General features: G+C 40.8%; 2 protein-coding genes across 2 annotated transcripts; one reads left to right on the plus strand and one right to left on the minus strand.

The window, feature by feature from the left end:
• Window positions 1-1,875: 1,875 nt before the first annotated feature.
• On the minus strand, window positions 1,876-14,668 carry kctd3 (potassium channel tetramerization domain containing 3). The gene is made up of 19 exons (XM_084541729.1): window positions 14,110-14,668; window positions 13,710-13,763; window positions 12,516-12,561; window positions 11,992-12,065; window positions 11,808-11,866; window positions 11,155-11,235; window positions 10,846-11,004; window positions 9,769-9,859; window positions 9,329-9,519; window positions 9,011-9,126; window positions 8,673-8,760; window positions 8,130-8,246; window positions 7,815-7,985; window positions 7,498-7,653; window positions 7,208-7,304; window positions 6,909-7,102; window positions 6,607-6,745; window positions 6,405-6,527; window positions 1,876-5,316 (listed from the first exon to the last, which is right to left on the minus strand). Exons 1-19 carry the CDS (start codon window positions 14,178-14,180, stop codon window positions 4,734-4,736), a joined length of 2,610 nt encoding a protein of 869 aa, XP_084397855.1. The 5' UTR covers window positions 14,181-14,668; the 3' UTR covers window positions 1,876-4,733.
• A 653-nt stretch (window positions 14,669-15,321) lies between these two features.
• LOC311485887 (nuclear receptor-binding protein-like) lies at window positions 15,322-27,144 on the plus strand. The gene is made up of 18 exons (XM_084541565.1): window positions 15,322-15,448; window positions 15,848-16,247; window positions 17,066-17,188; window positions 17,591-17,692; window positions 17,836-17,925; window positions 18,170-18,210; window positions 18,344-18,438; window positions 18,855-18,938; window positions 19,284-19,342; window positions 19,426-19,524; window positions 19,668-19,800; window positions 20,521-20,608; window positions 20,957-21,007; window positions 21,278-21,413; window positions 21,730-21,783; window positions 21,915-21,978; window positions 24,608-24,663; window positions 25,039-27,144. The coding sequence occupies exons 2-18, from the start codon at window positions 16,014-16,016 to the stop codon at window positions 25,096-25,098; spliced, it is 1,569 nt and encodes a 522-aa protein (XP_084397691.1). The 5' UTR covers window positions 15,322-15,448; window positions 15,848-16,013; the 3' UTR covers window positions 25,099-27,144.
• Window positions 27,145-27,192: the final 48 nt, after the last annotated feature.

A 27,192-nucleotide genomic window follows, 5' to 3' on the forward strand; every position in this document is an offset into this window, starting at 1 on the left:
GGTGAAAGCTATCTAGGAATTACCCAGTATATTCAACCTTGCTCAGATTAAGAACCAGAACAACCCTTAAAATACTCGTTTTGCAAATGTTGTTGTATTATGATTCACTGCCTCGCTTGCCAACTGTAATTTATATATATATTATAAAAAGTGCAGAGAGATCAAGTACAGCAGGATTAATTCTCACTATCCAGAGTGAAACTAGTCGTCTAGTTAATGTTAGCCACCTCCTCTGCATCGGCCTGTAATTGTGCCTAGTAACACATGATCAGCTGCAATAGTCCTTTAGCTGAAATAAAACACATGGCCTTGATGTGAGTTTTATTAGAAAAAAATGCCAACTGTTTTTTTTAATGTGTTAAATGTTGCTGGGAATCACAGATGTGCCGTCTGATTGTTGTGATCATGTGGTGTTACTTCCAATCGGAGACGTGTTGTCAGCTGTAGTCGTACTGTTTACTGCAATTTAAACACACGAGAAACTGGTGATGATCAAATGAAGTTTTGCTCAGCTGTAGTGAAGCTAATTGTCTGGGTTTGATTTTAGACTGTAGTTATCAGCGTGTCCGTGGTCAGTGTTTGTCTGTGGCTGACAGTGATCTTCATCCTTCTATCGAGAACACAATCAGCAGCGTCCTGTTTAGTTTTTAGTAGCAGGATTGAAACATTAAATATGTGGATTCCACAGATGGGGACAAGAATCAGTATTTATCAGTGAGAGATGTTGACTTTCTGTATCATGATGTTTTTTTTGTGGATAATGTTGAAGCCTATTGTATTATGACCTTTTTCTTTTTTTTACACGGGCAGTATTATTTATGGTTGTTGTATAAAAAGAGTCTTATTTATAGGTGATTCATTGATTGATGTTTGTGTCTTTTCTGGGAAATTATAAAAAAAAAAAAGAAAAATATCAAAAAATCTAGTATTTGTTTTGTGTTGTTACATTTTCTTTTCTTGAAACTTATTTGGAAATTTAAAGACCAGTTTTATATTCCATGTTTTTGTTTTACGGATCAAACGTTTAATGCAGCATTCTTGTAAGCTTACACATAAAACTAAAACCCTGTATGTTTGAAAAAAAAGACTGGTCATGGTGGTCTGGATGAAATCTCAGTTTAAGAGTCCTCTTTTCTGCTGAGTTAGTGCAACACAGACGTGCCACCAGCTGCACAGAGACTTAGTTACCACACACAGTCACACACACCAGCACACACCCACAGAGGGGCCGGTGTCTCCGTCAAAACTATGCAGCAGTAATTTAGTTTTGCTCCCGTGTCCCTTAAGGGGACATCAAGGCAAGTTTGAAATTAACAAACTGGCAGTAACAACAGTGCCCTCGCTCAAGGACACCAATCTGACAAGGGCACTTCTAAAACATTCACAGCCACATTCACAGCTATTGTCAGCCACGGAGGGAGGGAGAGGCTGTGAAAAGAGAGCTTGTGGAGTGATTGTAAGGGACAGTATGGCCCTGAGCTACACACACACACAGAGAGACACACACACATACACACAGGGTTTTATTAAACTCATAAATCACAATGACGACAGACGCCATCTCAGAGAGGAGACTGTCTGAACGGGAAGGTTAGTGAAATGAAAGTGCTGGGGAGACGCACACATACACACCTCTGACGCTAAGACAAAGCAGAAACTGTGCACTTGGGCAAGATTTCCATTCAAACTGTGTGACTGACAGCAATTCTCCAGCCTGGTTCGAGTTTTAAAGCTGCATTCAAAATTTGAACCACTTTAATAACCCTAAAATTATTGATAATGTTTTATCTGAACATCTTGTAATAATTGGTTTTGATTTAACCATTGAAAAATCCCAAAACACATCAGATTTTTTTCTAAATAATTTTTGATCTATTGCTGACCACAAGATGGTCCAGAACCAACGTGTTGATATTTGCTTAAAACCAAAAACTAACTGTGAAGCCATTTCTGCAGTGTCGTGTAAGAATGAAAAGAAAATCACTGTCGAGAGGTTTCAGTTTAAAATGACAACTGTGACTCAACGCCAGCTTTATATTTGATCAGGCAAATGTAAATAATATCACAACATAACGCAGCATTTCTAACATACACAATGTAAAACAACGACACACAGGGCAGTTTAAATAAACAGATATGTATATTTCTTTTTCACTTATTAGCATCTGGCTGTAATATAATGTAAACATAGCCAGAGAGGAATTGAGGGACGACGGACAACTATGTGCTGAAATACACTTTAAACTGTATATTTGTATAGAAAATAAACTAGCGAGTTACTGTAATATTAGTCTTCGTAGTGCAAGTGCAAACGCAGTTAGGTCCGGTAACATGGTAATACCAATATAGGCCTTTATATGAACAGTGTATGTATCAACACACCATCACACGCATCAATGCATCCTGGTTAGGATATTGTCTACTTTCCGTACAGTTAGTGTATCAAAGTCTACATCTTTGTACAAGCATGGTCAGTTATGTTGAATACAGAAACGTTAAGCAATAAAAGATGATAAACGGCTGCTGGATGTGGCAAATTAGAATGAACATTTCAGGTTGTTTCTGTTGGTCTTGTTCTCCAGGTTTGTCCCCACAGTAGTTATAACAAGAGTACCAGAGTCATTTCAAACTACTAGTGGAAACTCTACAGGGATCTAGACAAAGAACGAGCTACAGATTAAATGTCTGGGGAAGTAGCCCGGGTTTTCCAATCTTAATCTGTGTCGAAATTATTGAGAACATACAATAGATAATTTAATTTGTAATGCCACACACAAAGTCTCATTTGACCAGCTGTAAATCTGTTAAAACACAAATCTCGCCAAAGCCAGAGTGGACAGGTCCGTCACACGCCTCCACATCTTCACAAGCCTTTGGTCACACATCTCTTTGAATTAAAACACACACACACACACACACAACAGGCTGATAACCCTTAAACAAGTTAAATAAGGCACTGCAACAGTCATCCAACACGCGACGATGCACATTAAAACCTGTCTCAAAGGGAGTAAAGTGATGTAGTGTAGGTCCTCGTGTTAAGCTGAGTGTAGTACTACGTTGATTGTGGAAAAAGAAAAATAGAAATCAAATTAAAAAAATAAATAATTAGCGTGATTCTTGCACAGGCACCACAGTGAAAAAGTGACTAAACTGAAGCAGGAACATCACAAATGTGAGCTTTTGCAGCAATAAAACATGTACCAGATGATTTCTCTTTTCAAAGCTTTGTCCCATTAATTATCTTCTTTCATATTCACATTTAAAAACGCTTATTAAAGTACGGCACTGGGACACACTCACTGTCACGTGTTGCACACAACAGCTCCCAGTGTTGTGCCCTTATGGAGGATTTATTTAGAAGTAAACAAATTAATGCTACTGGGCTGGAACTAACAGGTACAAGTCTGACAACTGAGGTGAAACGTCGACACATGCCCACAAGTGGGTTCAGTGTTTCAGAGAGCCGTCCTAAAGCGCAAGCCTTCATGTGGAAACCAGAGAGTTTCTGTTGTGCATCACAACTCCACTGTTGCATAGTACTGAGCTGTCGAACAACAAACCATGACCGTTTTATTGCACTGCTGGAGCTGCAACATGACTTAACCGCTTGCTGTTGGTTGGCTTTTAGTGTCATTGCTTTGAAAAGAAGAACAAATGTGTCCCAGGCTGCAGCAGGGTATTTTTGGGACAGAAGTAGCTGCCAAGATTCTGGCTAAGGTCACGTGTTTACGGTGAGTTGAACTGCACGTATTGTCAGAGACGCTTGATATCATCATGAACTCTGTCTTCTGATCATTTTGATAAATCTACGTGGAACTAGTGTTCTTCTTTGCTGCTTTTTCTGCTTTATACGATGAGAAGAAGTATTTAAATACACACTTATTTGATATTGGAGATTATTAGCTGAAGATCTCAACAATTTTTAAATGTGACGTCTGTTTAAATGCAGATGTTTCGTGTAACTTTAAATGGTTATGATCCGGTTCTGGATAAAGTTAGTCCTATCAGTTGAAACACTTGCGATACAAGAAGGTGTGCCTTCGTTAATTTCATTGTGTAGCTGTTCAAGTGTCTCACAAACTAAACGGCACACTCCTCAAGTGTTAGGAGCCCTGATTCTGTTGTTAGTACTGTGCTGTGGTATCTTTTTAGTTTGCTGAACCTTAAAGTTTTCAGCCTGCACTTATCTGAGAACTAACACTTGTGCTTCCACCCGACAGGCAGCAACAACACACCCATGACTGTACCTGACCTGTGCCTGCTCGTGTACTCACTCTGTGTTCTTTAAGATGTCGAGACGGAAACAATTTCAAACTATCTTAGCAGGATAATTACTGTCTGACTCGTGTCTGAAACTTTAAAGTGCTAACAGCATCGCCAATCTGGTTTTAACAAACACCAAAAGCAGGCTGAGATAGTAGGAGCTCCAGTTGCATCCAGAACAAGACTGATAAAAGTGAAATCAAAAACAAAATGCATTCCTGTTCTGCTTGAGATGCTGTTATCTTTGGGATGTTGTTTCTAGTTCTACATGGTGGTCCCTTGTGTCTGAGAGAAACAAACATCCTGAACCATAAAAAAAAAAAAGGCTGGAGCCAGAAGATGATGTTGCCTGCAGCTGATTCTGTGTTCCTCTGTTGCTGTTATAGTCACCCCTCATCTCCAAAATAATACGTCCTACGTGCAGGATGCCGACACAAGACAATTCCACTGACTGGGATCAAAAGCTCTCACAGGCTGCTGTCCAGGCTGGACGGCTCAGGTGCCAGCTTCCTGTGTCGCGGCGAGGTGGCGGCGCCCAGTTTTGTTGGGGAAGGCGAGGCATTTGATGAAGAGTCGCTGCCGCCACCATCGGATCCGGAGGGGACGGAGGAGAGGTGAGGAACCGGAGGAGCCCTCTTCCTCCCTAGAAAGCCCCCTTCTAGTACTCCTCTCTTCCTCACACCTCCGTCCGCCTTCGCCCCGTCTCCCCCTGATCCAGCAGCCTCTCCTTCCTCCAGCTGAGGATGCACCTTTCGCCTTACGTCACCTCCTGGGATGGGGCTGTCTGGAGGTTGCCGTGGAGATTCTTGACTGCCTTCTGCCTTGGCCCCAGAGACGCCAGCAGCTGTCATGGCTGCAACATTCGTGCTAGAGCTTCCGTTGGTGGTTCGGCAAGACCAGAGCTCCATGACTGAGGCTCTCCTCTCGCTGTCCTCAGGCCCAAAGTCACAGAGCGAACGGCGGGCATCAGGGGTCTGGCTGGGGCCATGAGCGGACGTCTGGCCTGTGCTGTCCAAGACGCCTCGACTCAGGCTGAAGTTCTGGAAATCTCTATAGAAACAAATAATAACAACTCAGCATTTTCGGAATTTGGCTGCAAACAGTGAAAGCAGATTATAATCAGGAGGGCAAGCAGGAAGAATTTAACTAAACAAAAAAAATAACTTACACCACACTGAGGGGTTTTTCTTTGCTACATCATATGTTTTTTCAAGAATGTTATTATGGACATGGATTATTTTTGTAAGGGTGGCACCCTCACAAAAATAAACACTTGAGTCACTTCTGGACTACACACTAGTGTGGATCCCATTAATCTGGTGTGGGCCTTTAGCAACCTACGGAAATAGTGACCAGTTCACATATTTGCCTTTTCTTGTTTCAAATTCTGGGACGCCTCGGATTCATTCATTTTAATGAATAAAACCAAACATATCTGTATACATATATATTTTTTATCTTTTTAACAATACCACATAAACCCTTGCAGCATCATTAAGTGCTGCAAACCATCCCTTAGTTATGCTGCTATAGGCCTAGGCTGCTGGGGGACGATGCACCAAACACATGTCCTCCTTCTTTCTTCTCTCTCCTCTCTCGCATCCTCCACTTTCTTTTCTCTGGCACAGAGCTCTTGCCCTCTAATTTCCTATATGCTACTAGTCATACAATTCTGTGCTATTACTATGTAGAATGTTTACTGCTGTGTGTGTCCCCCAATTCTCCAACCTGCCTATGACTCCTCTTACATTTTCAAACTGTCATGTAACATCATCAGTTTGTATCATAAGATTCCACATGTACACTTTAGTCAGATATGTGTATCTATGACAGATGTATGTTTATCTTGCTGTTCTCTTCTCTTCTCTCTTTGCTGTTCTCTTCTCTCTTTCTTCTGTCTGTACCCGGCTGGCCTTAGGCAGATGGGTCCCTCCATATGAGCTGGGTTCTGCTCGAGGTTTCTTCCTGTTAAAAGGGAGTTTTTCCTTGCCACCGTTGCCTTCAGGCTTGCTCTGGGGGTTTCAGGCCGGGTTTTTGTAAAGCGTCTTGAGACGATTTGTATTGTTATTGACGCTATATAAATAAAATTTTATTGAATTGAATTGAATTAAGTTACAGTCTGACAAATGTTATTTCACCTGTAGCTGTGGAAGGACTCCGTTCGACGAGCGCGGGCCAGCAGGGGGCTCTCTCTGTAGGGTCTCACAGCTCCATATGTAGCCTGGCTCTCAGGGATGGGCTCCTGGGCCTGTAACTGCAGACTGAGGAACACAGAGTGTCAGGTAAGAGATTTAATGGCCGGTCAACCGCCTCAGTTAGTGTGTGTACCGTCTTTCTAACCTCGAGCAGGACTCCCTGAGGCGTGTGTGGTGCAAAACAGACGGGGCAGGGCTAATGTTGGGCGTTGCACAGCGGGAAGTGCTCAGGTCGCACTGGTCCAACAGCTGCAACAGCTCCTCCTCTGTGGGCCCACCGACATCTGTCAAACAGAAAGCAGCTTCAGTACGCCGTTTTTCATCAATAGAAACTAATATTTGATCTGGTGTACTGAGCCACTGCTTTGTTTCCCTGCACACTTCAAGCTCTTTCTATGAAAGCCTGAGGTTCTCCTGATTATCCCTTCACCATCCGTCTTTCCTCACCCTCTTTCTTCTTCTCCTCTCCTTTGTTGGCGGTGTCCATGGCAGTGGTCAGGTCCCACATCTGGATGCTGCCGTTGCCGTGACCGGTGAACAGATAGCGTCGAGGCCGGGATCCCATTCGACTGGAGCCCTCACACTCCCGTACCATGAAGCATGAGATGGTGGTCCCATCGACTGACTGCACCTCACAGATCCTGACGCACGCAAAATGTAAAATGTAAAAGTGAAGCATGTAAACACAAAAACGTCAGTCAGCTTATGACAAAGAGAGGTGGAGTGTATGGAGGGGGACGTCGTACCTTTTTCCAGTTGATGAGAGCCTGACAAACAGCTTGTTGGTGATGGGGATGACTTTCTGTATGAAGACCTGCTGATCGTCTCTCTCTCCAAATGGACCTGAGAGCACAGAACATGTCACCTCAGCTTGGTTCATTACATCCAGTCCACACAAACTGAATTTAGAACACAAGTAGAGCAGATTTGGACTCGGTTTACAAGGACTGTCAGAGACCATCTCTACATGTGAATGCATCTGTGCTCCATTCATATTAACGTCTTTCTTCAGAGCTTCCTTTCTTTCCTTCCTCACCTATATCATTCCCAGAGCCGTAGCTCCCGTGGCTCTCCGTCTCCTCCAGGGACAGGATCTTAAAGGAGGCCAGAGGGGTGGAGCCTGGCTGCGTGGAGATCATTCCCCTGAATCGGGTCACCGTCCAAGTCCGAACGTGGTTGTTGTCCGCGCACACTTGGCGCACACACAAAAAAAAAAAACACAGCCACAAAAGATTTGAACCACGATAAGAGGTATGCAACATGAACTGAACAAAAGACAATCATTAGCGTCATCAGGCTGCACTAGTTAATCAACCGCCCCTCCAACAGCAGGACGTCTACCCGCTCCCTCACCTGATACCAGATGTTTCTCAGACAACATAATCTTTGTCACTGGGCTCCTGTGCACAGTGAACGTCTGAAAGAGCTGAGGGCCCGACCCCACTGTCTCAGGGTGTTGCACTATCACTCTCACCGCACCGCTGCTGGTCCCGTAGGCTATCTCTATCCAGTTCCCACTCACACCTGAGAGCAGAGACAAAACGCAACATAAATACACACACAGGTTACTGTGAATTGTGTTGAACTGAAACGATAAGAAAAGGAAGAAAACAGACCGGTGTATGCAACAATGCAATTACTTCTTCTCATCTGTAGAGAGGTGCTTACTGGTTTTAGGTGTGAGGTAGACAGACAGCGCAGTGATGGCATCATTTGAAGGATCGTGATAAAGCTCAGTCACCAGAAGATCGTTGTCCTTCATCCTCAGTGGAAACTTTTGCATGTCTGAAAAGGAAGAGACAGAGCACATGTTAATATCTAGGTTGGGGTTTTATAACACTTTATAATATATAGATGTTTGGATCCACTAGATAGAGGACTTTTAAAAAAAAAATCATACAAAGTCATCACAAAACTACATTTCAATATATGAAATTATCATTTCTTACACAGTATCTTTGTCTTATAATAGTGACATCCACTGTACTTAACCAATTTCACAAACATCTAATAAACTAAGTGACAGACAGAAGCAGGAGACATGTAACACTGTGTGTGTGTACTTGTGTAGCTATCTCTGTGAGAACCAGTTGGAGTTTTGACCATTGGGGTGAAGACATTTTGAGGAAATGAGGATATTTTGGTCGATCCTCACTTTCTAAAGGGCTGCTTGAAGGTCAGGACTTGGTTTTAGGATTGAGGTGTTTGTACCTATATAATAGATAGAGCCGTTGTTGCAGCCCAGCAGTAGGAAGGATCCTGCTGTGTCACAACTGGTGATAGGAACCACATCTTGAACCTAATGCACACAGAAAGTCAGCTCACGATCAGTTCAGTTTCAATGTCTCTCACTGTAGGAGCAAATGTGAAGTCCACAGACAACAGAAGATGAATAAAGACACTGAAAACTCACTCGACGCACTGAGGCAAATCATCTTTAAACAATGTATGCTCATCTTTACAGCAGAGACACACAAACAAGGAGAATCACAAACACGTCCTCTCCCTCCACGTCTCTTTGTCTAACGTAGCTACATAAGCCTTCCTACCTGCCAGTGCTGTGTGACAGCGTTCCACACCCCAACCTTTCCTGTGTGACTCGTAGCCACCAGCTGGCTCCCGATGAAGAAGAGATCATCAACAGGTACGCCGAGACTGAACACACCTGTGGGAGCGGGTGGAGAGAATGACGGGAATTAGCATAGTAGGAAGAGGTAGGGAAAGGCGGAGTAAAGATGGTGTCAGAATGAGGAGGATGTCATAGTGGACACAAATCAATAAGGTGGTGGAATCTTTTAGAAAATACAGGTCCAACCCTTAATCCTGGTGAACTCCTCTGTAACGTTTGTTCTGTCTTTTAAACGTACCTATCTCGTTACCACTGCCTCCATCTTGGATACTCCACAGGATGATGCTGCTTTCAGAGGAAGCAGCCACCATCTTGTCCTTGTCTCCATGCGGGCCACCGACCACCTTCGCATTAAGCGCGATACGCTCAATGGTCCAGTCAAGGTAGGGGGAGGAAAACACCTGCTGCCATCCAGATGATTCCTTTATCCTGTAATGAGAGCACGCATACATACAGTATTTGTTCCTGTTTTAATATTTCTTGTTTCCTTCAGGATTTCCTGTAAAGCAGTGAAGGCTGGATGTGCATGGAGCCAGAGATGACAGGCAGTGTACTGCTATTTAGTCAGAAATATTAGACACAAAAGATAAAGACTCCATGGTAAATAACTGAATGTATCTCTCTCATGAACCAGAGCTTATAGAGTTTAACAAACAGACTACACTGTGGCAGTGTTACCTGTAGCAGATGACAAAGTGTGCATAAGCTGCTACAATCCAGTTGTGGTGTCCCGCTACAATCAACACTTTCCTAGGGTCAACCACGGGACCTACACACACACAAACAAAACACACGTAAACACAATCCTTTCATAGCCTGATAATTGGTTTTGACCTTTCAGTTCATTCTTAATTATTTCCTGAATTAATCAAATGAATTAATTCAAATATCCAGAAGCATACAGTGTGTTTTTTTGCCGCTCTCTGATATGATCAAGTAGCGGGTTGACGTGAAACTAGGCTACTTCAGCGAGTGCTGTTAGTCAGTGCACTAAAAGGATGTCAGGTCACATTAGCTGCAGCATTAATGCATGCTCACAATAACAGTACGTATACCATACTCTCTTACTGACACACAAATACAGATGTGACACATATGAACGTAGATGAACCCTGACAGAGCTAGCGGGCATGCTAGAGCTCATGAAGAGGACACAGTTTGTGAAAGGCAGATAGTGTAGCAGGAAGGAGACTGATAGTCCACAGGCATTATAACAGCCAGTGCTACACTTTCTGCTTAGCTGAAACTTATACTGAGAAATAACTCTAGCACCGAAAAGATAAGCTTCAACACCAGTTGAAGTTGCCAGTTCCCTAGTGAAAACAAATGCACTCTAATATAACAGTCCTGCACTAAATCTTATCTTCATGACACTTTTGGTATTCAGCATTTGTTTAACTGAGAGAGCTGGTGATTGAACTGTGTTTTTATTTTGGAGGCTGTGCTTTCTAGTACCATTGAACTGTACTGTTTTATACCGACTTATGTTTCTATTATTTTGACAACCCCATTTTAGTCAGTGCTAGAATAAATGACAGAAACGCTTTAGTGTTTAATTCAATCCAGTTTAACAGCACCACAAACTACATCCTCCACACGGATCATACAATTACCACAACAGTCATACAGGGGCATTTAGAGCAGGACCAGTGAGTCTAATCAATTGTCCAGTGATGAGTCTAAATCTAAAAATGATCACCAATATTTATGTTTTAGAAGAAGACCCACTTCATGAGGCTCTCCCACATTACTTACCCGCTTTGTGGATGTCGTCTGTTCCAGGTGAGTGAGAGAAGGAGGGGTGAGGAAGGGGACCAACGCGGGTGAAGCCTTCTGCTCCACTTGGACCCGGCCTCTCATCAGAGGCAGAGCCAGAGACCGCGGGGGCAGGGCTCGACTTACGGGCAGGGATGGCTGTCAAGGCAAAGATTCACTTCTATGACTTAAAATGAGGTCATTTCAATCCTGGGTTTTTTTTTTTAAACCTCAGTAGAACATTATATATTCGAGTTACTGCTTAATTTTCAGTTCAGTTTCTTTACTACATCAGTTTCATGTGTTTACCTGGGGGCGGCAGGTAGCCATGGAAGAGAACACTACCGCATGATGAGCGGTCCAGTTCCTCACACAGCAACAGGCGGCGTACTACACACGGAAACACACACAAATACACAGATAAAAAAAAAACATCATGAGGAGAGCAGTCATTGTAGAAAATGTCATGAACACCATATTGACTGATGCTGATATATGATGTCTTCCTATTGTTGTAATTGATTGAATAAGAGTAAAATAATACCAATTATTTTATTCTTACTTTATTTTATGAATTTGAAACTTTAAATTTACCTTATGCAGTATATATCAATTACTTCATTTTGGTTTGTCTAGTTTGTCTTTTATTCATATGTAGTTACTCTGCATTGTATTATGTAATACACATCGTGATTTTCAGTACTTTTCACAAAGGTAACACTCCCATTCAAGTACGCAGACAATGCGGGGAAGTTACAAACACTGAAACAGGATGTAAAACAGTAGAGTACATGGAACTAACAGTACTGAGGTGGTGACACTGATAATCAAGTCTGAAGCTCAAAAAAAAAAAAACGAAGTGACTGCTGACATATCTGGTGAATAAGTTAATTGTCTACAAACCAACATGAAATAAGGCCGGTACATTGTTTCCTTAATCTTCATCACTGTTTGCTCTTTACCTAAAGGAGTAATGCCGTAGAACTCTGCTTCATGGCGCAGGATGCTGATGTTGACGCCCCTACAGAGAGAGAGAGAGAGGTAAAAGGCAGCGTACATATCCTGTGAGACCCTGTTTACGCATCAACATTTCACCTTCGAATAAAAAGTCGGGAATATTTTCTGAGTCTTGCTATGACACCTTACCGCAGGTCCAGTTCTTTGGTTCGGAGGAAATTCAAAATTGGTGCAAACGCCGTAGGGTCTCTGTCAATAAATATCTGTGAGCAAGAAAGCCAGGCGTTTGTTAACCACTGACAAATATTTCAACTATTGTGGTGTACATTTAGCCAGGTAGAACAGACTTGTATTCACTGATGAATTTTTTAGTCACATTATTTAGAATTTAATTAACAACTATTTTAAAAATCAGTTTAATGGTTTAAAGTTGTGACAAAAATTGTGACATTTATTTTCTGACATCCTGCAGACCAAACTACTAATTTAAAAAATAAAACAAGGCACCAATCACTTGGTTGCAGCCCCACACAAAACAGTTCATCATCCATAGGGTCTAATATTATATACAGCACATAAATTGGTCTTAAACTTAACGGTATCATCTCAGTGGCATGCATTGGAGAACCTGTTATAACTAAATAAACGTGGTGTCGTCTCGGAGTGCAGATGCTGTCCTAGTTTTGGAATAAGAAGCAACAAAGGCTACTCACAGCTCCAGTTTCATCCCGAAGAGTGGATATCCTTCCACTCAGTAAACTGGAAAAAACACACACACACACACACACACACACACACACACACACACACACACACAGAGTTCTCCAGTTAACTCAAACACTTCTCCATTTCCACTTACCAGCAGTCTAACCATTACCTGCAAGTATTTTACACTGAAGTATATGTTACCACAATATCACTGTGTGTTTCTATGAACCATCAGGATTGTGACAATTGAGGAGTCCGTGTGATAAGTGGCTTTATACTGACTGCAAACAGCAGACAGCTGGGAGCAGAGAGACTGACAGGCCGACAGGCAGACAGGTGGGTTGGCAGACACTCTGACAGGCAGCTACACTACATGGTCAGCTGTCGTCAAACTGTGAGCTCAGTGTTTGAGTTTGTCACGACTGTGGTATCTGCCCAACCCCAATCTGTGGGCTCCCCTCTGAGACTAGGATTACATTTAAATAACTCACTAGAAACATCTGAAAACACACTTACCCCGATCACGTTTCCTTAATAAATGTATTGTAATATCTGTTCTCAAACTCAAAGCGCTAATTCTTTAAATAAGACTGTTTTCCACAGTCTTCCCACTGAACAAGATGGTTGCCTCAATAAAATACCAAAACATTTATGAGGCGTGCAGCGCTGTAATTGCAATCCCTCGATACTTTCCATCATCCCAGTGGTAGAAGGATGAAGTAAGACAGTGATGAGATAATGGAGCATCACTTAACATTAAATATGTAACATGAAATCTGTTTTTATTCAGTCTTTACTAGTCTGAAGCTGACATGCTGTAGTAATAGTACTGGTGCATTTTCTGAACAAAAGCACAAGCGTGTGGGAGAATGCAGAGAATCTACTTGATTTAAATGAGATAGTAGTTGGGTTTAAAGAAATGTAAACATGTTTAAATTATTTACTGTGGTAGGTTTTACACACAGCAAAATGTTCCACGTAGTATACAGTACACTCTAACACTGAAGAAAAGTGCTAATGCTCATTCTTTAAAGATCTGATCTGACCTGATTGGGAGATAACTCCAGTATAATAACATTTACAGAAGAGCATTAGTGAGACATCTCATTCAGTGACCAATTAGTCCAGATACATGAATGTACTACAATATATATATATTCCATGTGTTAATTTGAGAGTCAAAATGCTGAAACATCAACCTTGAGAAGAAAGAGTCTGGGATCCACATCAGAGTTTGTCTGGAGGTGCTGAACCTACAGCAGGAAGACACAGCAGAACATTTGTACTAAGACTGTCTTATTAAAAATAAATAAATAAAATAGGGTCTGCACATAATTGGCTAGAATAGAAAAACGGGCTGCCATGCTGAATAAATGGTTAACATGTCAGTGTACAATGTGTACTATCTGGATTATTAAGAAGCTGCTATGTGCGAGAGAGAGGACAAGAAAGGGAGTAATGATAAAGTGCTCAACCTTCTGATCTGTGTCTACTTCAGCTACATCCGTGGCTGCTTGACCATGCAGACATCATCATACGTAGCCAGAGCTCAAATTTCCCAAATAATGACCATCAAGGGTCGAGGTTGACGAGTCTTACCGTGTCCCGCCGACGTTCAGCTGGATTATCTCTCCCATCGCCGGTGTCAAACTGTTACCATTAGTGGCCATGGTGCCTGAACTGAACCCGGGAGCTGCCTTACATTAGGGTCGGTGTCCCGCTGTAAGCGTTTTCTGTCACGAAGGCTAGCTTGCTAACGCTGCTCTCCCGAGCTCAGCTGATGCCCCGACTCCCCAGCCTCACAGCCTCTCCCTCGTCCCACCCTCCATAAAATATCCGTTATATACGGCCTGTGTGGACTGCGTTGGTGTCCTTAAGCCTCCGCATAGTGGGCGAGCTGAGGCAGGGGTCTGTTCGTCCAAAAGGCAGCCAAACAAGAAAGCCTTTATTTTCCTGCTGCTGGCTTGTCCGCATCACTGTCTTGAATGTAAACCAGTTTGCGCAGAATTTTAGCAACGTGAAACAGCTGTACGGCAGGCTACAAGACAAGCAAGATGGTTCACCCCTGTCAACTTCCGTTTTCGCTGAAACCACGTATCATGGACGGACAAACTCTCTATTTTACCAAAAAATATGAATATGTCATTGTCCAACAGCATAAAGTGTATGAGTGTAATGAACTGGTGACATGTATAAGTTAGCTATGTACATTTTACACTGCAGGTCCTGTGAAAAACCCTCCCTCCGAACTCGTAATTCAGATGGTGGTATCTATCTTGATTGTTCTTTGAGCTGCTCGTTTTAAGACCCGAATTCGAGTGCGCTTGATTTTCTTTACTGCGTAACTACGAAGGCGGTGTATGGACTGAGTTTTAAGGACGAAATATAGCCGAAATGTAGCTTTATGTGGAGTTTTGTGAAACACAAACCAGCATAATACGCATTGAACAAATGCTTCTTGTTTTGTTTACTCTTTATTCAGAATACGTGATATAAGTAATAATAAAATGCTGTAATTATCCATCGTAAAGTCTGTCATCGTGTTTGAACGGTGGAGTAGTGGAGAGAAAACAAACACACTGCTCGTTATGGACTCCACAGACAGGTCTACTATTTAAATAGTAGTATAATATGAAGATATAAAAAGTCTGCTAGTATAGGAGTGTTTTAGTGATTTATTCAAATGTTATTTAAACCTCCCGCGTTGTTTTTATTGTATTGGCCTCACAGTCACGCTACGCTACTGCGTTTCCTGTGCGCAAACAAGTGCTCCCGGTAGTCCTGCCCCGCCCCTCCCACTTCTGCTCAGAGAAAAGGACTTGAAACCGTACAACATTTTTATGACGAACTAGCATTTTTGTCCGTACGTCTCTTTTACTGCGTTTTCATCAGTATGTGACCCAGGGCTGTTTATTGGGCGTCACTCTTCAGTTCCACGGTAAGATTTTGAGTGATTGTTCTCTCACTTTATGTGTGCAATTTGTTTATTTACCTTCCATTAGCTTGTTAGCCGGGGGAAAGTTAGCAAAGGAGTGGGTGGTTGAACTTCTCTAAGCTAATGTCAATGTTGAACATTAGCAATAGGCTTAACAGCTAAGATAGCTAACTTACAGTAGCTATTTAAGAGTTTACGACTGTTTCAGACTTCAGTAACAGTCACGTCCTCTGAGTCTAAGCTACTCGTGAAGCCTATGACATAAGTTTGTCCCTCAGTAACACTGGGTAGTGTAAGTGTGAAGGTAAAAAGTGCGGACTCACATTTGAAAAGATCATTCTTGACACGTTCTTGCCTAAATGAAGCATTAGCCTCCTAACCACCCAACATATATGTTTACAGTCCTCTCTCCCAGAGCGCTACCTTGTTTAAAGCCAGGCCTGACACGAAGATGGATGTGTGACCAGTTCAGTCAGAGAGGAGAAAGCGAGATAGAGGCGTCCTGTCACTTGTTGCAGCGCAGGATCAGGAGCCAAGAGAAGGAGAGCTAGTGAGATTACAAGTGGATATGTCGGAGACTGAGGGGAAAGGAGCTCCTGGCTCTGAGGAGAAACCAGAGTTGCCAGCGGGAAGTATGTCCAGCAATAGCCCACAGGTACAAAGTGGAGCATCTGTGTCTTCGTCTGTGGCCTCCACACAGAATCCTGCCACATCAGCAACAGAGGATGAGGATGAGAGTGAAGATGAATCAGACATCCTGGAAGAGAGCCCCTGTGGCCGCTGGCAGAAACGTAGAGAGGAGGTAGGAAGATGGCATCCAGTGGAAGCAAGCAAACCTTTGGCTTCTTGAATATGTAGTGAAACACGGTCATGGATCTGACTGGGTAAAGAGAGTCAGCAAAATTACATTGTAGCTCTTCAACTACATGAATAAAATAACTATTTCCGTCTAATCTAACTTTTGTCTGTGTAAAATAAATACCCTTTGAGATATAATTTTCAAATAGTATTTTATTTGTTAATACATCATATTACTGTCATCTGTTTTATAATAAATGTTATACAAAAGTGTAATTAGTCATATGCTTATTTCATTTAACATTATTAAGACATATAGTCAAGCTAGAATGATTTCTTGTCAATATCCTCCCTTTTTAATGTTAATCATCTGACGGCCTTTATAGTTTTCACTTAAACTAACCAGCATGTTATCCTATTAAAAGATTCCAGGATGGGGAACACCAAGATTGCTTCTCACAAATTGGTCCTCGCTGGACGTTTGTCTAGAGGCTTTAGTATTTTTCCTCACAGGAGTTATTTCAGTTTTAGTTGGGTGTAATCCATTTGCTCAAATGTTCAGGAATAATTGGCAGCCGTTATGTTAATAAAGTGTGAACTTAAAAATAGATAAAAAGAAACTACTGAAGTAAAGATTGAGCAATAATGAGAACGATAATGCACGATTGTAATCAAATGAAAACACAACACCAGGAGAAATAATGAGGTGAATGTACAGTATGTATGTTTATGAAGTATTGATGATTATTTTTTCGTGAAACCGTTGTTGAGTCCTGCTTCATTTCACTGTTTCATAAGCTGTTTTGTTCCCTTCAAATGTAGGTGAATCAACGTAATGTCCCTGGAATAGATGCTGCATACCTAGCTATGGACACAGAGGAAGGTGTGGAGGTAGTTTGGAATGAAGTAATGATCTCAGAGCGGAAGAACTTCAAACTGCTGGAGGTAAGGCCCAGAGATGCAGACAGTTCAGTGCAATCTTGACTCGTCCAGATGAATGCTTCTGTTCCACTGTAGCTCTCATGGACATTATTGTCCTGCTCTAGTCCTTGGTTTCATCCACACATTTCCACTTTAATTCCCAATGGCATCACTGGTGTTATGGGTTAGCTCACAGTGTCAGCTGTAGGGTTCTGACACTACTATTGTTCTACTGTTGTAGCTCACAGTGACATCGCAGGTGCTCTACAGTAGCTTATAGTGACATCACTAGTGTACTATAGCTTACTATGTGATCACTGGTGTTCAACTGTAGCTTAAAGTGACATCACAACAGTTCTAATAGTGAAGACAAAGTCAGTACAGAAGCACTGTTTATTATAATTATATGTGTGTTCCCCGTTTTAGGAGAAAGTGAAGGCTGTATTTGATAACCTGATCCATTTGGAACATGCCAATATTGTCAAGTTTCACAAGTACTGGGCTGACACAAAGGACAACCGGGCTAGGGTGAGTCTCAGGACTTACAAGACATTATCAAATGTTCTGCATGAATAATGTTCCTTTTTAGTACAAGGTGAAATCATCTTGTTTAATCTACATATGAATCATGTCTCTCTGTGTATTGATGCTATTTTCTTTCTCTCCCTCAGGTGATTTTCATTACTGAATATATGTCATCAGGGAGTTTGAAACAGTTTCTGAAGAAGACAAAGAAAAACCACAAGACCATGAATGAAAAGGTAACACCAGACTTTATGTAAATTCATTTTTATTATAATAGCAAGATATGACAGTGTTTCTTAACATGTAGCTGCATTGTGACTGGATTAGTAGAAGAAGGTGTAGTTTTTGTCAGTTGGGGGGCGGGGTGAAATACAGTTTGTACTACCTCTGAGCAAAGTTAAATGACATTGTGCAAGCCGTTGCTACCCAGTTTTGGAAATAAGTTAGAAAGCTCGCTGATGACTGTGTATGGTCCTACAGGCTTGGAAGAGATGGTGCACACAGATCCTGTCTGCTCTCGGGTCAGTTTCCTTTTTCAGACATCTTTTTAATTTGAGTCTTTCACAGGAAAATGCACACAAATGGAAAATAATATGTATCTTTGCATATATACTTGGTATGTATTTGTGAATATCATTTTTTCCTGTCATATAGTTACCTCCACTCATGTGACCCGCCAATCATCCATGGCAACCTGACCTGTGACACTGTCTTCATTCAGCACAACGGCCTCATCAAGATCGGATCAGGTATAGAGTTGCACCAGTTTCATTCGAGTGTTTAAGCGGTGACCGAGTCAAATTATACTAAATTATGGATTTAAGGACAGGAAGTTGCGTTTCATTTTATAGTAAATTTCTATGCACGTACAAAAGAACTTTGTCTGGCCCTGTGAACAGTCAGTACTTGTGACAAAGATTTTGACAATATTGCCAAAAGTAACCCTCCACATTTTATAAATTGAGAACAAAGGTGGGGTTTGGTCTAGTTACAAAGCTTCCAGATATCCCAGACATATTTTGCACAATTTAAAGGTTATATTTATATTCCCTGTTTTCCCTGCTACTTGTTCCGCCTTGTATCACATGCTCCATACTAATGTCTCTCACTGTTCTCCGTCACGTCTGTCTGTTCTCTATATTCTGTCTTCCTGCCTCATCTGCAGTTGCTCCAGACACCATTAACAACCATGTGAAGACATGTCACGAGGAACAGAAAAACTTACACTTCTTTGCCCCAGAATATGCAGGTAGAAAACATTTTGGTTTGTGTTCTGTTGTTGCTGATATAACAGTTTCCTGACCGTAGAAACAAACCAGATCATATGAATATATGAGAAAAAGCATTAAAACGTATAAATGGTATTATAAATTTGTATTTTTAAGTTTGATACACATCACATTGTTGCATTAAGATTGAAGGCTGAGCATGGAGAAGCCATCAGACCAACATTATGTATCTCCTCATGAATATCTTCAACATTCACTCAGCTGCTGTGGTGTCAAAGTCACATTTAGATCTCAGTTATAAGAAAGGGCTAACCTATGATACCTGTTGACATCTCCTTTTGTTTTTATTCTTTCTCCTATTCCAGCTGTTGATGATGTTACCACAGCTGTGGACATCTACTCGTTTGGCATGTGTGCCTTAGAGGTGAGATGGGACTTGTAATACATAATATATTAGCATGAGCCTTTTCCTAAAGGAGTCTCTTAATCTGTGTTGATGTGTTGCAGATGGCGCTTTTGGAGATTCAGGGGAATGGAGAATCCTCTTATGTTTCTCAGGAGGCCATCAACAATGCCATACAGTTACTGGAGGACCCTCTGCAACGGGTGAGCTATAAAGAGTGTTTTAATGTTCATCCTGAAATGTAAACCAGACTAAGCATTGTGTGTATAGTAATACGTGTCTTAGTTTTAATTTCAAATTCATATGTTTATCTGAATGTGTGTAACCTAAATGTTTATTTTTGTAGGTGTTGATCCAAAAGTGCCTGGAGTGTGAGCCTAATAAAAGGCCTACAGCCCGGGAGCTGCTGTTTAACCAGGCTCTGTTTGAAGTACCACTCTTAAAACTACTGGCTGCACACTGTATAGTTAGCCATCATCGTAAGTTTTTAACACACACATACAACAGACAAAGATAAACAACATTTTTATCTGACCGGAGTGGAGAGACAACAAGTTTTGACGCATGGTTGACAATCAAGGATTTTTTTTAAATGTGTCTTTTACAGAAACAGAAAGTAGCATCAGGCTGCAGTGTATACGACCAAACAAGTGACTTGAGCTAGAGTTAAAACTCATGAACTTGCTCTGCTGAATGAAGCCTGTGTCTGGTGTTATGGTGGTTGCTTATAGTGGCCACACAGCACTCAGCAGAAGGCAGACAAGTAAAACTAGCTAGGGAAGAAAGTCAAACATGCTGCAGCCTAAACATACTGACATTTTCTTTATAAGTTGGTTGAGATTTAAATAACTTAAATATGGGGTAAAAACTGGAGACCAAAATCAAATAAATGCTAAGTCTGTCTTTGCTGGATGTGTACATAGATAGTAGACTGTCAACATATTTGCTACAGCAACCTTTTAAAGATATGTTTGTATGAACAATGTGAACTGCTAACGATGCTCCAGTAACAGTGTGATTCACGCAGTGTCAGTTTCCTTTAACATTAGTACAGCTTTTACTGTAAGGCTGCAGTATAAATACATGCGTAGAAGAGCCGTAGCGAAGACATTTCCTGTCTCTCGCACACCATCAGAAAAATTGTTAGTATAATTCATAAAGGTATCTTCTAATTGCCGCCACTGTTTGTGCTTGTTCAGACATGATTCCTGAGAATGCCCTGGAGGAGATTACCAAGAACCTCGACCCCAACCTTGTCATCGCTGAGCGAAAAGATGTGCAGCTCAAGTAAGTGCCTGAAGCTGGGATGTAGGCAAAGTTGCCATTAGAAGTAGAAATAATAACAGTTTCCATTCAGACAGAAATTTATAATCTGATAACGAACTATGCTAAGTTAATGTAATCATTTTATACTTGAGAGGGATTTGCTACAATAGAAACAACTTAATTCACTTAATATATTTTTTCTGTTGTTTTTTTCCTTTGTTTTTTCCCAACATGTGTGCATTAATACAATAACAGACCACTGAAAAGGGGTAATAACAGATGTGGTTTTCTTTGTTTGTTTGTAGGCAACATATTACTTACTTGAAACTCAAACAACACTATCCAGTAATATTCCTTTTTTTTCTGTAGGCTTTCACAGTTTCCTGCGTTGGAGCTTGATAAATTCCTGGAGGATGTGAGGTGAGAAACAAAGCTGTGTACAGAAAGACTGCTGCTTTTTTAGCTGTTATTCTAGCTTCCTTTCTGAAGCTACAACAATATGTGGCCACACGGGGGCAGTAGTGGAGCACCCGACTGTCTCCACCTCTTTCATCATTCTTATTTTATGTTTTGAAATGTTATATTTGTGTTGGTATACCCAAGCCCTTCCTAACTTCTCTATCTCTTCTCTTTCTGTCATGTGTATTCTACACATCTCTCTGTTTTGATTCTCTCCCGTCTTTGTATCAGGAATGGTATTTACCCAATGACAGCATTCGGGCTCCCATGCCCACAGCAAACTCAGCAGGAAACTGTTAAATCTCCTGTTGTCATTCCACTGGTCAAATCCCCCACCCCCGAACCTGCAGAGCTCGAGACACGGAAGGTGAGTACAAATGCAGTAACAGACGGCAAAAGTGTTTGAGAATAAGGCACCACTGTGCACTCCTCACTGCATTAGGTTGCAAATACAACATTGCTTAGCCTTTGTTTGGGTGTTTTTATCCCTGAGGTGAACCAGTTTTTGTCAGTTTATAAATTACAGACTGGCCATGATTTTTGTAATGAAGGCCCAGATTGAATGCCACAGGTTTTAGTTCTTTTCTTTATACTGCTCTCAGCTGGAGTAGTGTAAATTTGGTCTGACATTTTACCAATACTAGTTAAAAAACATTCCTATTTTGATTCTTCCTCTTCTGCAGGTCATTCAGATGCAATGTAACTTTGAAATTGTCGAGGAGGGAGCAAAGTATCATGTAAGTCTCCGATATAACATTAACGGGTTGGGCTAGTATTGTTTAACTAATTTAAAACACAACGCTTAGTTATTTACAACAGTAGTAAAACAAAATAACAACTTTCTCTGTTGTCTGTTTCTCTATTTTAGATAACATTGCTGCTGAAACTGGACGATAAACTGAATAGACATCTAAGCTGTGACATGTTACCTCGTAAGAGCATCTCTATATCGTTATTTCTACTGTATATGACACTGATGCATACTCTCCTGTCTTTTCTTTTTCTCCTGTGATTTTGAGTCAAACACATTACAACAGCTATGTTTCATAATAGTCCCAGTGATCTTGGAGGTAAAAGTGGGATTTGGGTATTCTATATAAACACATGGTGCTTTCATCTCCCTGTCCCTTAAGCCAATACAGTATTGTTTATAAAATAGGAAACCACCTTTAAATTGCTAACCAGTCAATACTTTTCCCAGACATGTTTGTCTGAGTCACATACAAGCAAATGTATGTATGTGTGATTGGTGGTGTGTTTTTTCATGTAGTACTTGAAAACATTTATTACTTGTCTGGTGGGATTGTGGAGTGACACGTGTTTTTGTACCTGTGGGTTTCTGTTGATGTGAAAACATACTGGACTTCAGAGTTAGTGTTTTTTTCAAATCAAGTAAAGCCTTTTTGTCTGTCTGGTTTAGGTATACAGCTTGGGTTAGTGGAGGAATCACATTTGACTAAAGAAGTCTATGAATTATTTCTGAGTTATGTCTTTCTGGATTACTACACACAGGAGGCTAGATTTACCCAGATGGTTTTAATATTCAGTACCTCTCTGTGTCCCCACATATGCTCTCTGAGGCATGTAGAAAGAGAAAGTGAAGTCCAGAGATAGCTTGAATGGCGTCACAATACAGCATGTAAAGCTATATCAGGCAGGGGATGTGTCACGTAACGTGTGCAATGAAAACCTTCTACTGCTATTTTGACCAGTGCATTTGGATTGCTTCCAAGTATTGTGTTAACGGCCACATTGGCTTTAAAAAGCATAAAATGTGGTCATAATATTTTCTTGTAAATCAGCAGTAATTATTTTTTACAGCTTATTTATTCAAAAAATGCACACAGAGGAAATCAGTATTTTCATTTCACTGCTACGGACAAGAAGGGCCGAGGGGGAGGCAGTTGGTAATATAGCAGACAACTGTTAGAATAATGTGGGCAGTATGATCTAATATGCACACACAGGTATGGCAGGCATGTATAACGTTACAGGCGTGTTGGGAATGTCAGCCCTGTGAAAGGCTGCAGCTGACAGCTGTCACCTCCTCTGCCCATCTCTTCCCAGGCTTTCATCTCCCTGTCCCTCATTTACACACACTCTGTGTCTCACACACTCAATCCACTGACTTCAGGTTATCTCTTCTCACGTCATATGTCTTCTCTTAGACACTCACGCCTTAATTCCACTGACATACATACTGTAACATCACGTCCATGCACGCCCATTCACACTAATCAGTCGCACAAACACACCCTGTGCTCTTTGTAAACAGAGCTTCTTGCTGATATCGGGGGATATACTTTAAAGCTGTCCTTATCAACACACCAAAGTCCAAAGTCACACTGCAGGGTCATTGGTAACTGAGCCACTCTAATTTCACCCCGCAGGCCTTTTGGATGGCTCTTCTACAACCCTCTACAATACATTAACAATTTAAACCTTGAGCTAACTTTATTATGTATTTATTATCTTATTGTCTTGAAGACAGTCAAAGAAGCCTTACCCTGAACGTGAATCTCAATCGTGTCAGTGTTGTAGGAACCTGTTGTTTTTCTCTTTCCCTTGTCAAAGCCGTTGGATGCACCCTCTCCTCATGAAGTTTGTGCTGTCCCAGCCACATTCCTGGCACAGTTGTAAATTGACAGCTAGGTTATTAAAAACTGATGGACCACGACAACTCATTTGGCCCAGGCAAAGAATGTCTAGGTTTGGAGGCGGTAACTAAAATGACAGTAAAACATGCAATAAACACTACCACTTATTAAAATAATTAGTCAGGACTGAAAGGACAGTTGTGTACATAGGTGTAATTAAAACTTATACATTTAAAGTTATGTAACATAAAATTATGATGTGGTTTACACTGAAAGTATGTTTTAGGCAAATAGCCTTGCATATGTATTACTTGTGTGGTTTAACAGTTCTTGCACTTTATTCACAAAATATTAAAAGTCAGAGGAATAGTACAGTCAGTACAAAGAGTTATTTTTAAGAGATTTTGCAGATAAATGTCAGTCTTTTCTGAGAGAGAGTTGTTCTGTATTATTGTTGAATGTTGATTCTTTAGAGAAGACTTGATCTGCATTTTTACTGACAGTTTTTAGGTTAGATAATTTATATAGTTGCAATTTGTTATAAAAGTTTATGAGTTGGGGTCAGTTACGTTATGGGGATTAAACACAAATTATGACAAATGTCAATGCAGGAAGCTAATTCTGGGCACTGTAAAACCGAGACAAGAAGGAGCGTCAGACTGTCCATACCCAGGACAAAAAGAGGGGTATTATAAAGCCAACATGTTATAACAGATCGCGTCCTAATAAGGATTATGCTGGTTGAAACATGTTGGCATTTTCGTTCTGTTGGATGAATCCCTTTCTGGACTCCTGACACATTTAAATCGCAGGAACATCAACCTTAAATGTGTTTAAGGTGAACCTGGACTTTGTTTTCTGAGGACATTGTTTCCTCCAAGCCCGACCTCTTTTCAGCTGCAGGTTTGCGTGTGACAGAGTTGATGTGACGGTGAATTAATAACTGTGCTGGTGTGTGTTTCAGATGAGAATGTTCAAGATTTGGCTGAAGAGTTGGTGCAGCTGGGCTTTATTAGTGAGGTGGGTGTTAAGTTTTATAAAGACAGATTCATGTTGGCTGTGTTACTCAACATACTCAATACACAGTGTTTTTAAAGTACACTTCACCCGTAAGAGCATTTTGCACATTTACTGTTACTTGTGTACCATGATGCCCACACACTTAGGCTGCACACAAACCCACACTAATGTTGTATAGTCACTTAATCCCCCTGTGGGCAATAGCATAGGCAGACTTTCTTCATTTCATGGAATTGTAAAACTGTCTTAATTTGTTGCATTTGACGTCAGCTGTTTGTCAAGACCACAATACTGGCCAAAAGCTAAATTATCCATCAGGTTTGTGTGTTTTTGTAACAACCTGAATTGTTGAAAATGTCTGTATTTTCTCCACAGATGGACCAAACCAAAATAGCCTCTCTACTAGAAGAAAATATCAACCAAGCCTCTCACTAGCACTCGTTTCCCTGACCTTGTTACTGTCTCTTTAAAAGTACACTCTCAACCTTGTTACATGTTTTGTTTGATGACTTAACGCAGTGACTGTATTCTGTGGGTTTATTTCATGTCTTTTCTATAAAGCCGTAGGTGGTAATGTGACCAAAGAGTGGGGTTTCCCTTACATCTGGGAATAAAACTTCCCAAAAGCACTCGAAACCCATGTGTGTAATTCATCTGGATTGGGTTAGCATTTAACTTGGTTATGTCTGAACCTTATCGATGCTGTAACAGACTTCACACAACAGAACTGACTAGAATATTTGCGTCTTTGCATTGAAACCTACCTTTTCCTCAGACGCACAGTTTGTGTCCCAGGAGGAGTAGACCTAGAACATCATCTAATACTGATTCTGGCCTTCGGTGGAGTCACACAACTGACTCGCTGCTGTTGGAACATCTAAATTTTAAAAGTAGGATCCTGCAAATAATGACAATCTGTAAAATGGTAGCTTCCCTGGAGAGGGAGAGATACATTTCCACCCAAGAAAACCTAGCATAGCATTCCTTTCTCATTACATGTCCTTCTCCTTCTTATTTGATTCCTTTTTATTTTATGCTTTGTATGATGGAACATTCTGACTTTTCTGACTTTGTGGTTTGTTTGACCAGCCAATCACTTTTTAGTTTAACTGGACATGTGCACGGTGCAGATGTGCAACTTCCTCAGTTAACCTTATCACTTTAAAATATCCAAGATATGAAAACATTTTGATACAGAACAACATGTATGTGCATTACTGCATCTTGCCAATTTTCACTCGGTTACTCTGAGGTACTGTGAACTATGTGTTACTGAATTTCTTTGTGTGTGTGTCCTTATTGTTTGCCTTATTTGTACATCCATTGAAGTCCTCTTTTTATATTGTTTGTATTATTTTATTCAGTTTTAGCATTTGCTGCTTGTTTGGTTTGCACATGCTACTCTGCCTTTAAAGAATAGATTGCCATAAATTGTGGAAAGAGGACCTAGCATTTAGCTGATATGTGTGTTTGTGTTTTATGTTACAGACATTGTATATCAGGTTTCTATTTCTGATTTCCCTTTTGCTGACCACATTGTTGAGTCTGAGCTGATGCGCAACATTTTGTGATTCTGTTGCTTTTCATTTGCAAACGGATGATTTGATGAAACAAAGATCTAAGTGGACTGGCATTATCCTTTAAAGTGCAGACACTTGAATGCATCTTTTTACATCATACAGGTCTTGTGGAGATCTGAAATGAAATCAGGGCAATATGTGATATATTGGCTCAGACCTCTTTGTGGACTGATGGTACTACTGTGGCTGAAAGCTCATACAATTCAGGAGTGCACAAAAAAAGTAACATTCTTAGTGTGTATAGAAAGAGTAGACACTTTCATACAATAATCTTTTCCTATTGAAATCATACTTGGGCTGTTTTTAAAGACCGTTGTTTGAGCTTTCAGATGAATCTTTACTCAGATGCTGGTTGTTGAATTGTAATAAGTTGTACACCTCACCAGTGAGATTAATGATTCCAGTGGTGTGTTTCAGTTTTCTTTTTATGTATTCGGGTTACTACTGTAAACCAATTCCCTTCTCTTTTTTTCTGTCCGTAGATTGTCATGCTTTGTATACTTTCCTCTGTTTGTATGTCTATTTGTGAACTGCTACGATTGTATTTTGCAAAGATATGTTCTCAAGTCAGCCAGGTGAATGTAAATGCATCACTTCAAGTATGGAGAAGTGGTTAAAACCAAGCAATGTGATCACCAGAGCTTTACATCGACTCTCCCCTCAACAACTCCTCTTTGTAATGTCTCTTCCACCCAGTTTGCTGGTGGTGACTAAACTGGTTATTAAATAATCGTACGGGGTGGGCAGCTTTAGCCTGTGACACCCATGGTGTGAGCTTTTGGTTATGTTTGGAAAACCTTTCCGTTTGTTTATAACATCAGTGTCAGTAAATGCATCTTTTCATGTGCTGACAAAATCAAAGAAATAATGCCTGTTCTTATGAATAAATATGTGACCTGCTTCACTTTGTTCTTTTCTTATTGACATTTTTACATTTGTATTTTCAGAT

Source organism: Chelon labrosus (assembly GCF_963514085.1).
Source record: "Chelon labrosus genome assembly, chromosome: 3".
NCBI lineage: Eukaryota > Metazoa > Chordata > Actinopteri > Mugiliformes > Mugilidae > Chelon > Chelon labrosus.

Bases quoted from the DNA above. Each gene is read 5' to 3' on its own strand.
- kctd3 (XM_084541729.1), bottom strand. From the start codon at position 14,180: ATGGCCACTAATGGTAACAGTTTGACACCGGCGATGGGAGAGATAATC. The intron at 9,127-9,328 runs GTACGTTTAAAA...CCGCTCCCACAG, and splicing joins AGGCAGTGGTAACGAGATAG to GTGTGTTCAGTCTCGGCGTA. The intron at 7,103-7,207 runs GTACGACGTCCC...TGCGTGCGTCAG, and splicing joins CTCTCATCAACTGGAAAAAG to GATCTGTGAGGTGCAGTCAG.
- LOC311485887 (XM_084541565.1), top strand. From the start codon at position 16,014: ATGTCGGAGACTGAGGGGAAAGGAGCTCCTGGCTCTGAGGAGAAACCA. The intron at 18,211-18,343 runs GTCAGTTTCCTT...CCTGTCATATAG, and splicing joins CAGATCCTGTCTGCTCTCGG to TTACCTCCACTCATGTGACC. The intron at 18,439-18,854 runs GTATAGAGTTGC...CCTCATCTGCAG, and splicing joins CCTCATCAAGATCGGATCAG to TTGCTCCAGACACCATTAAC.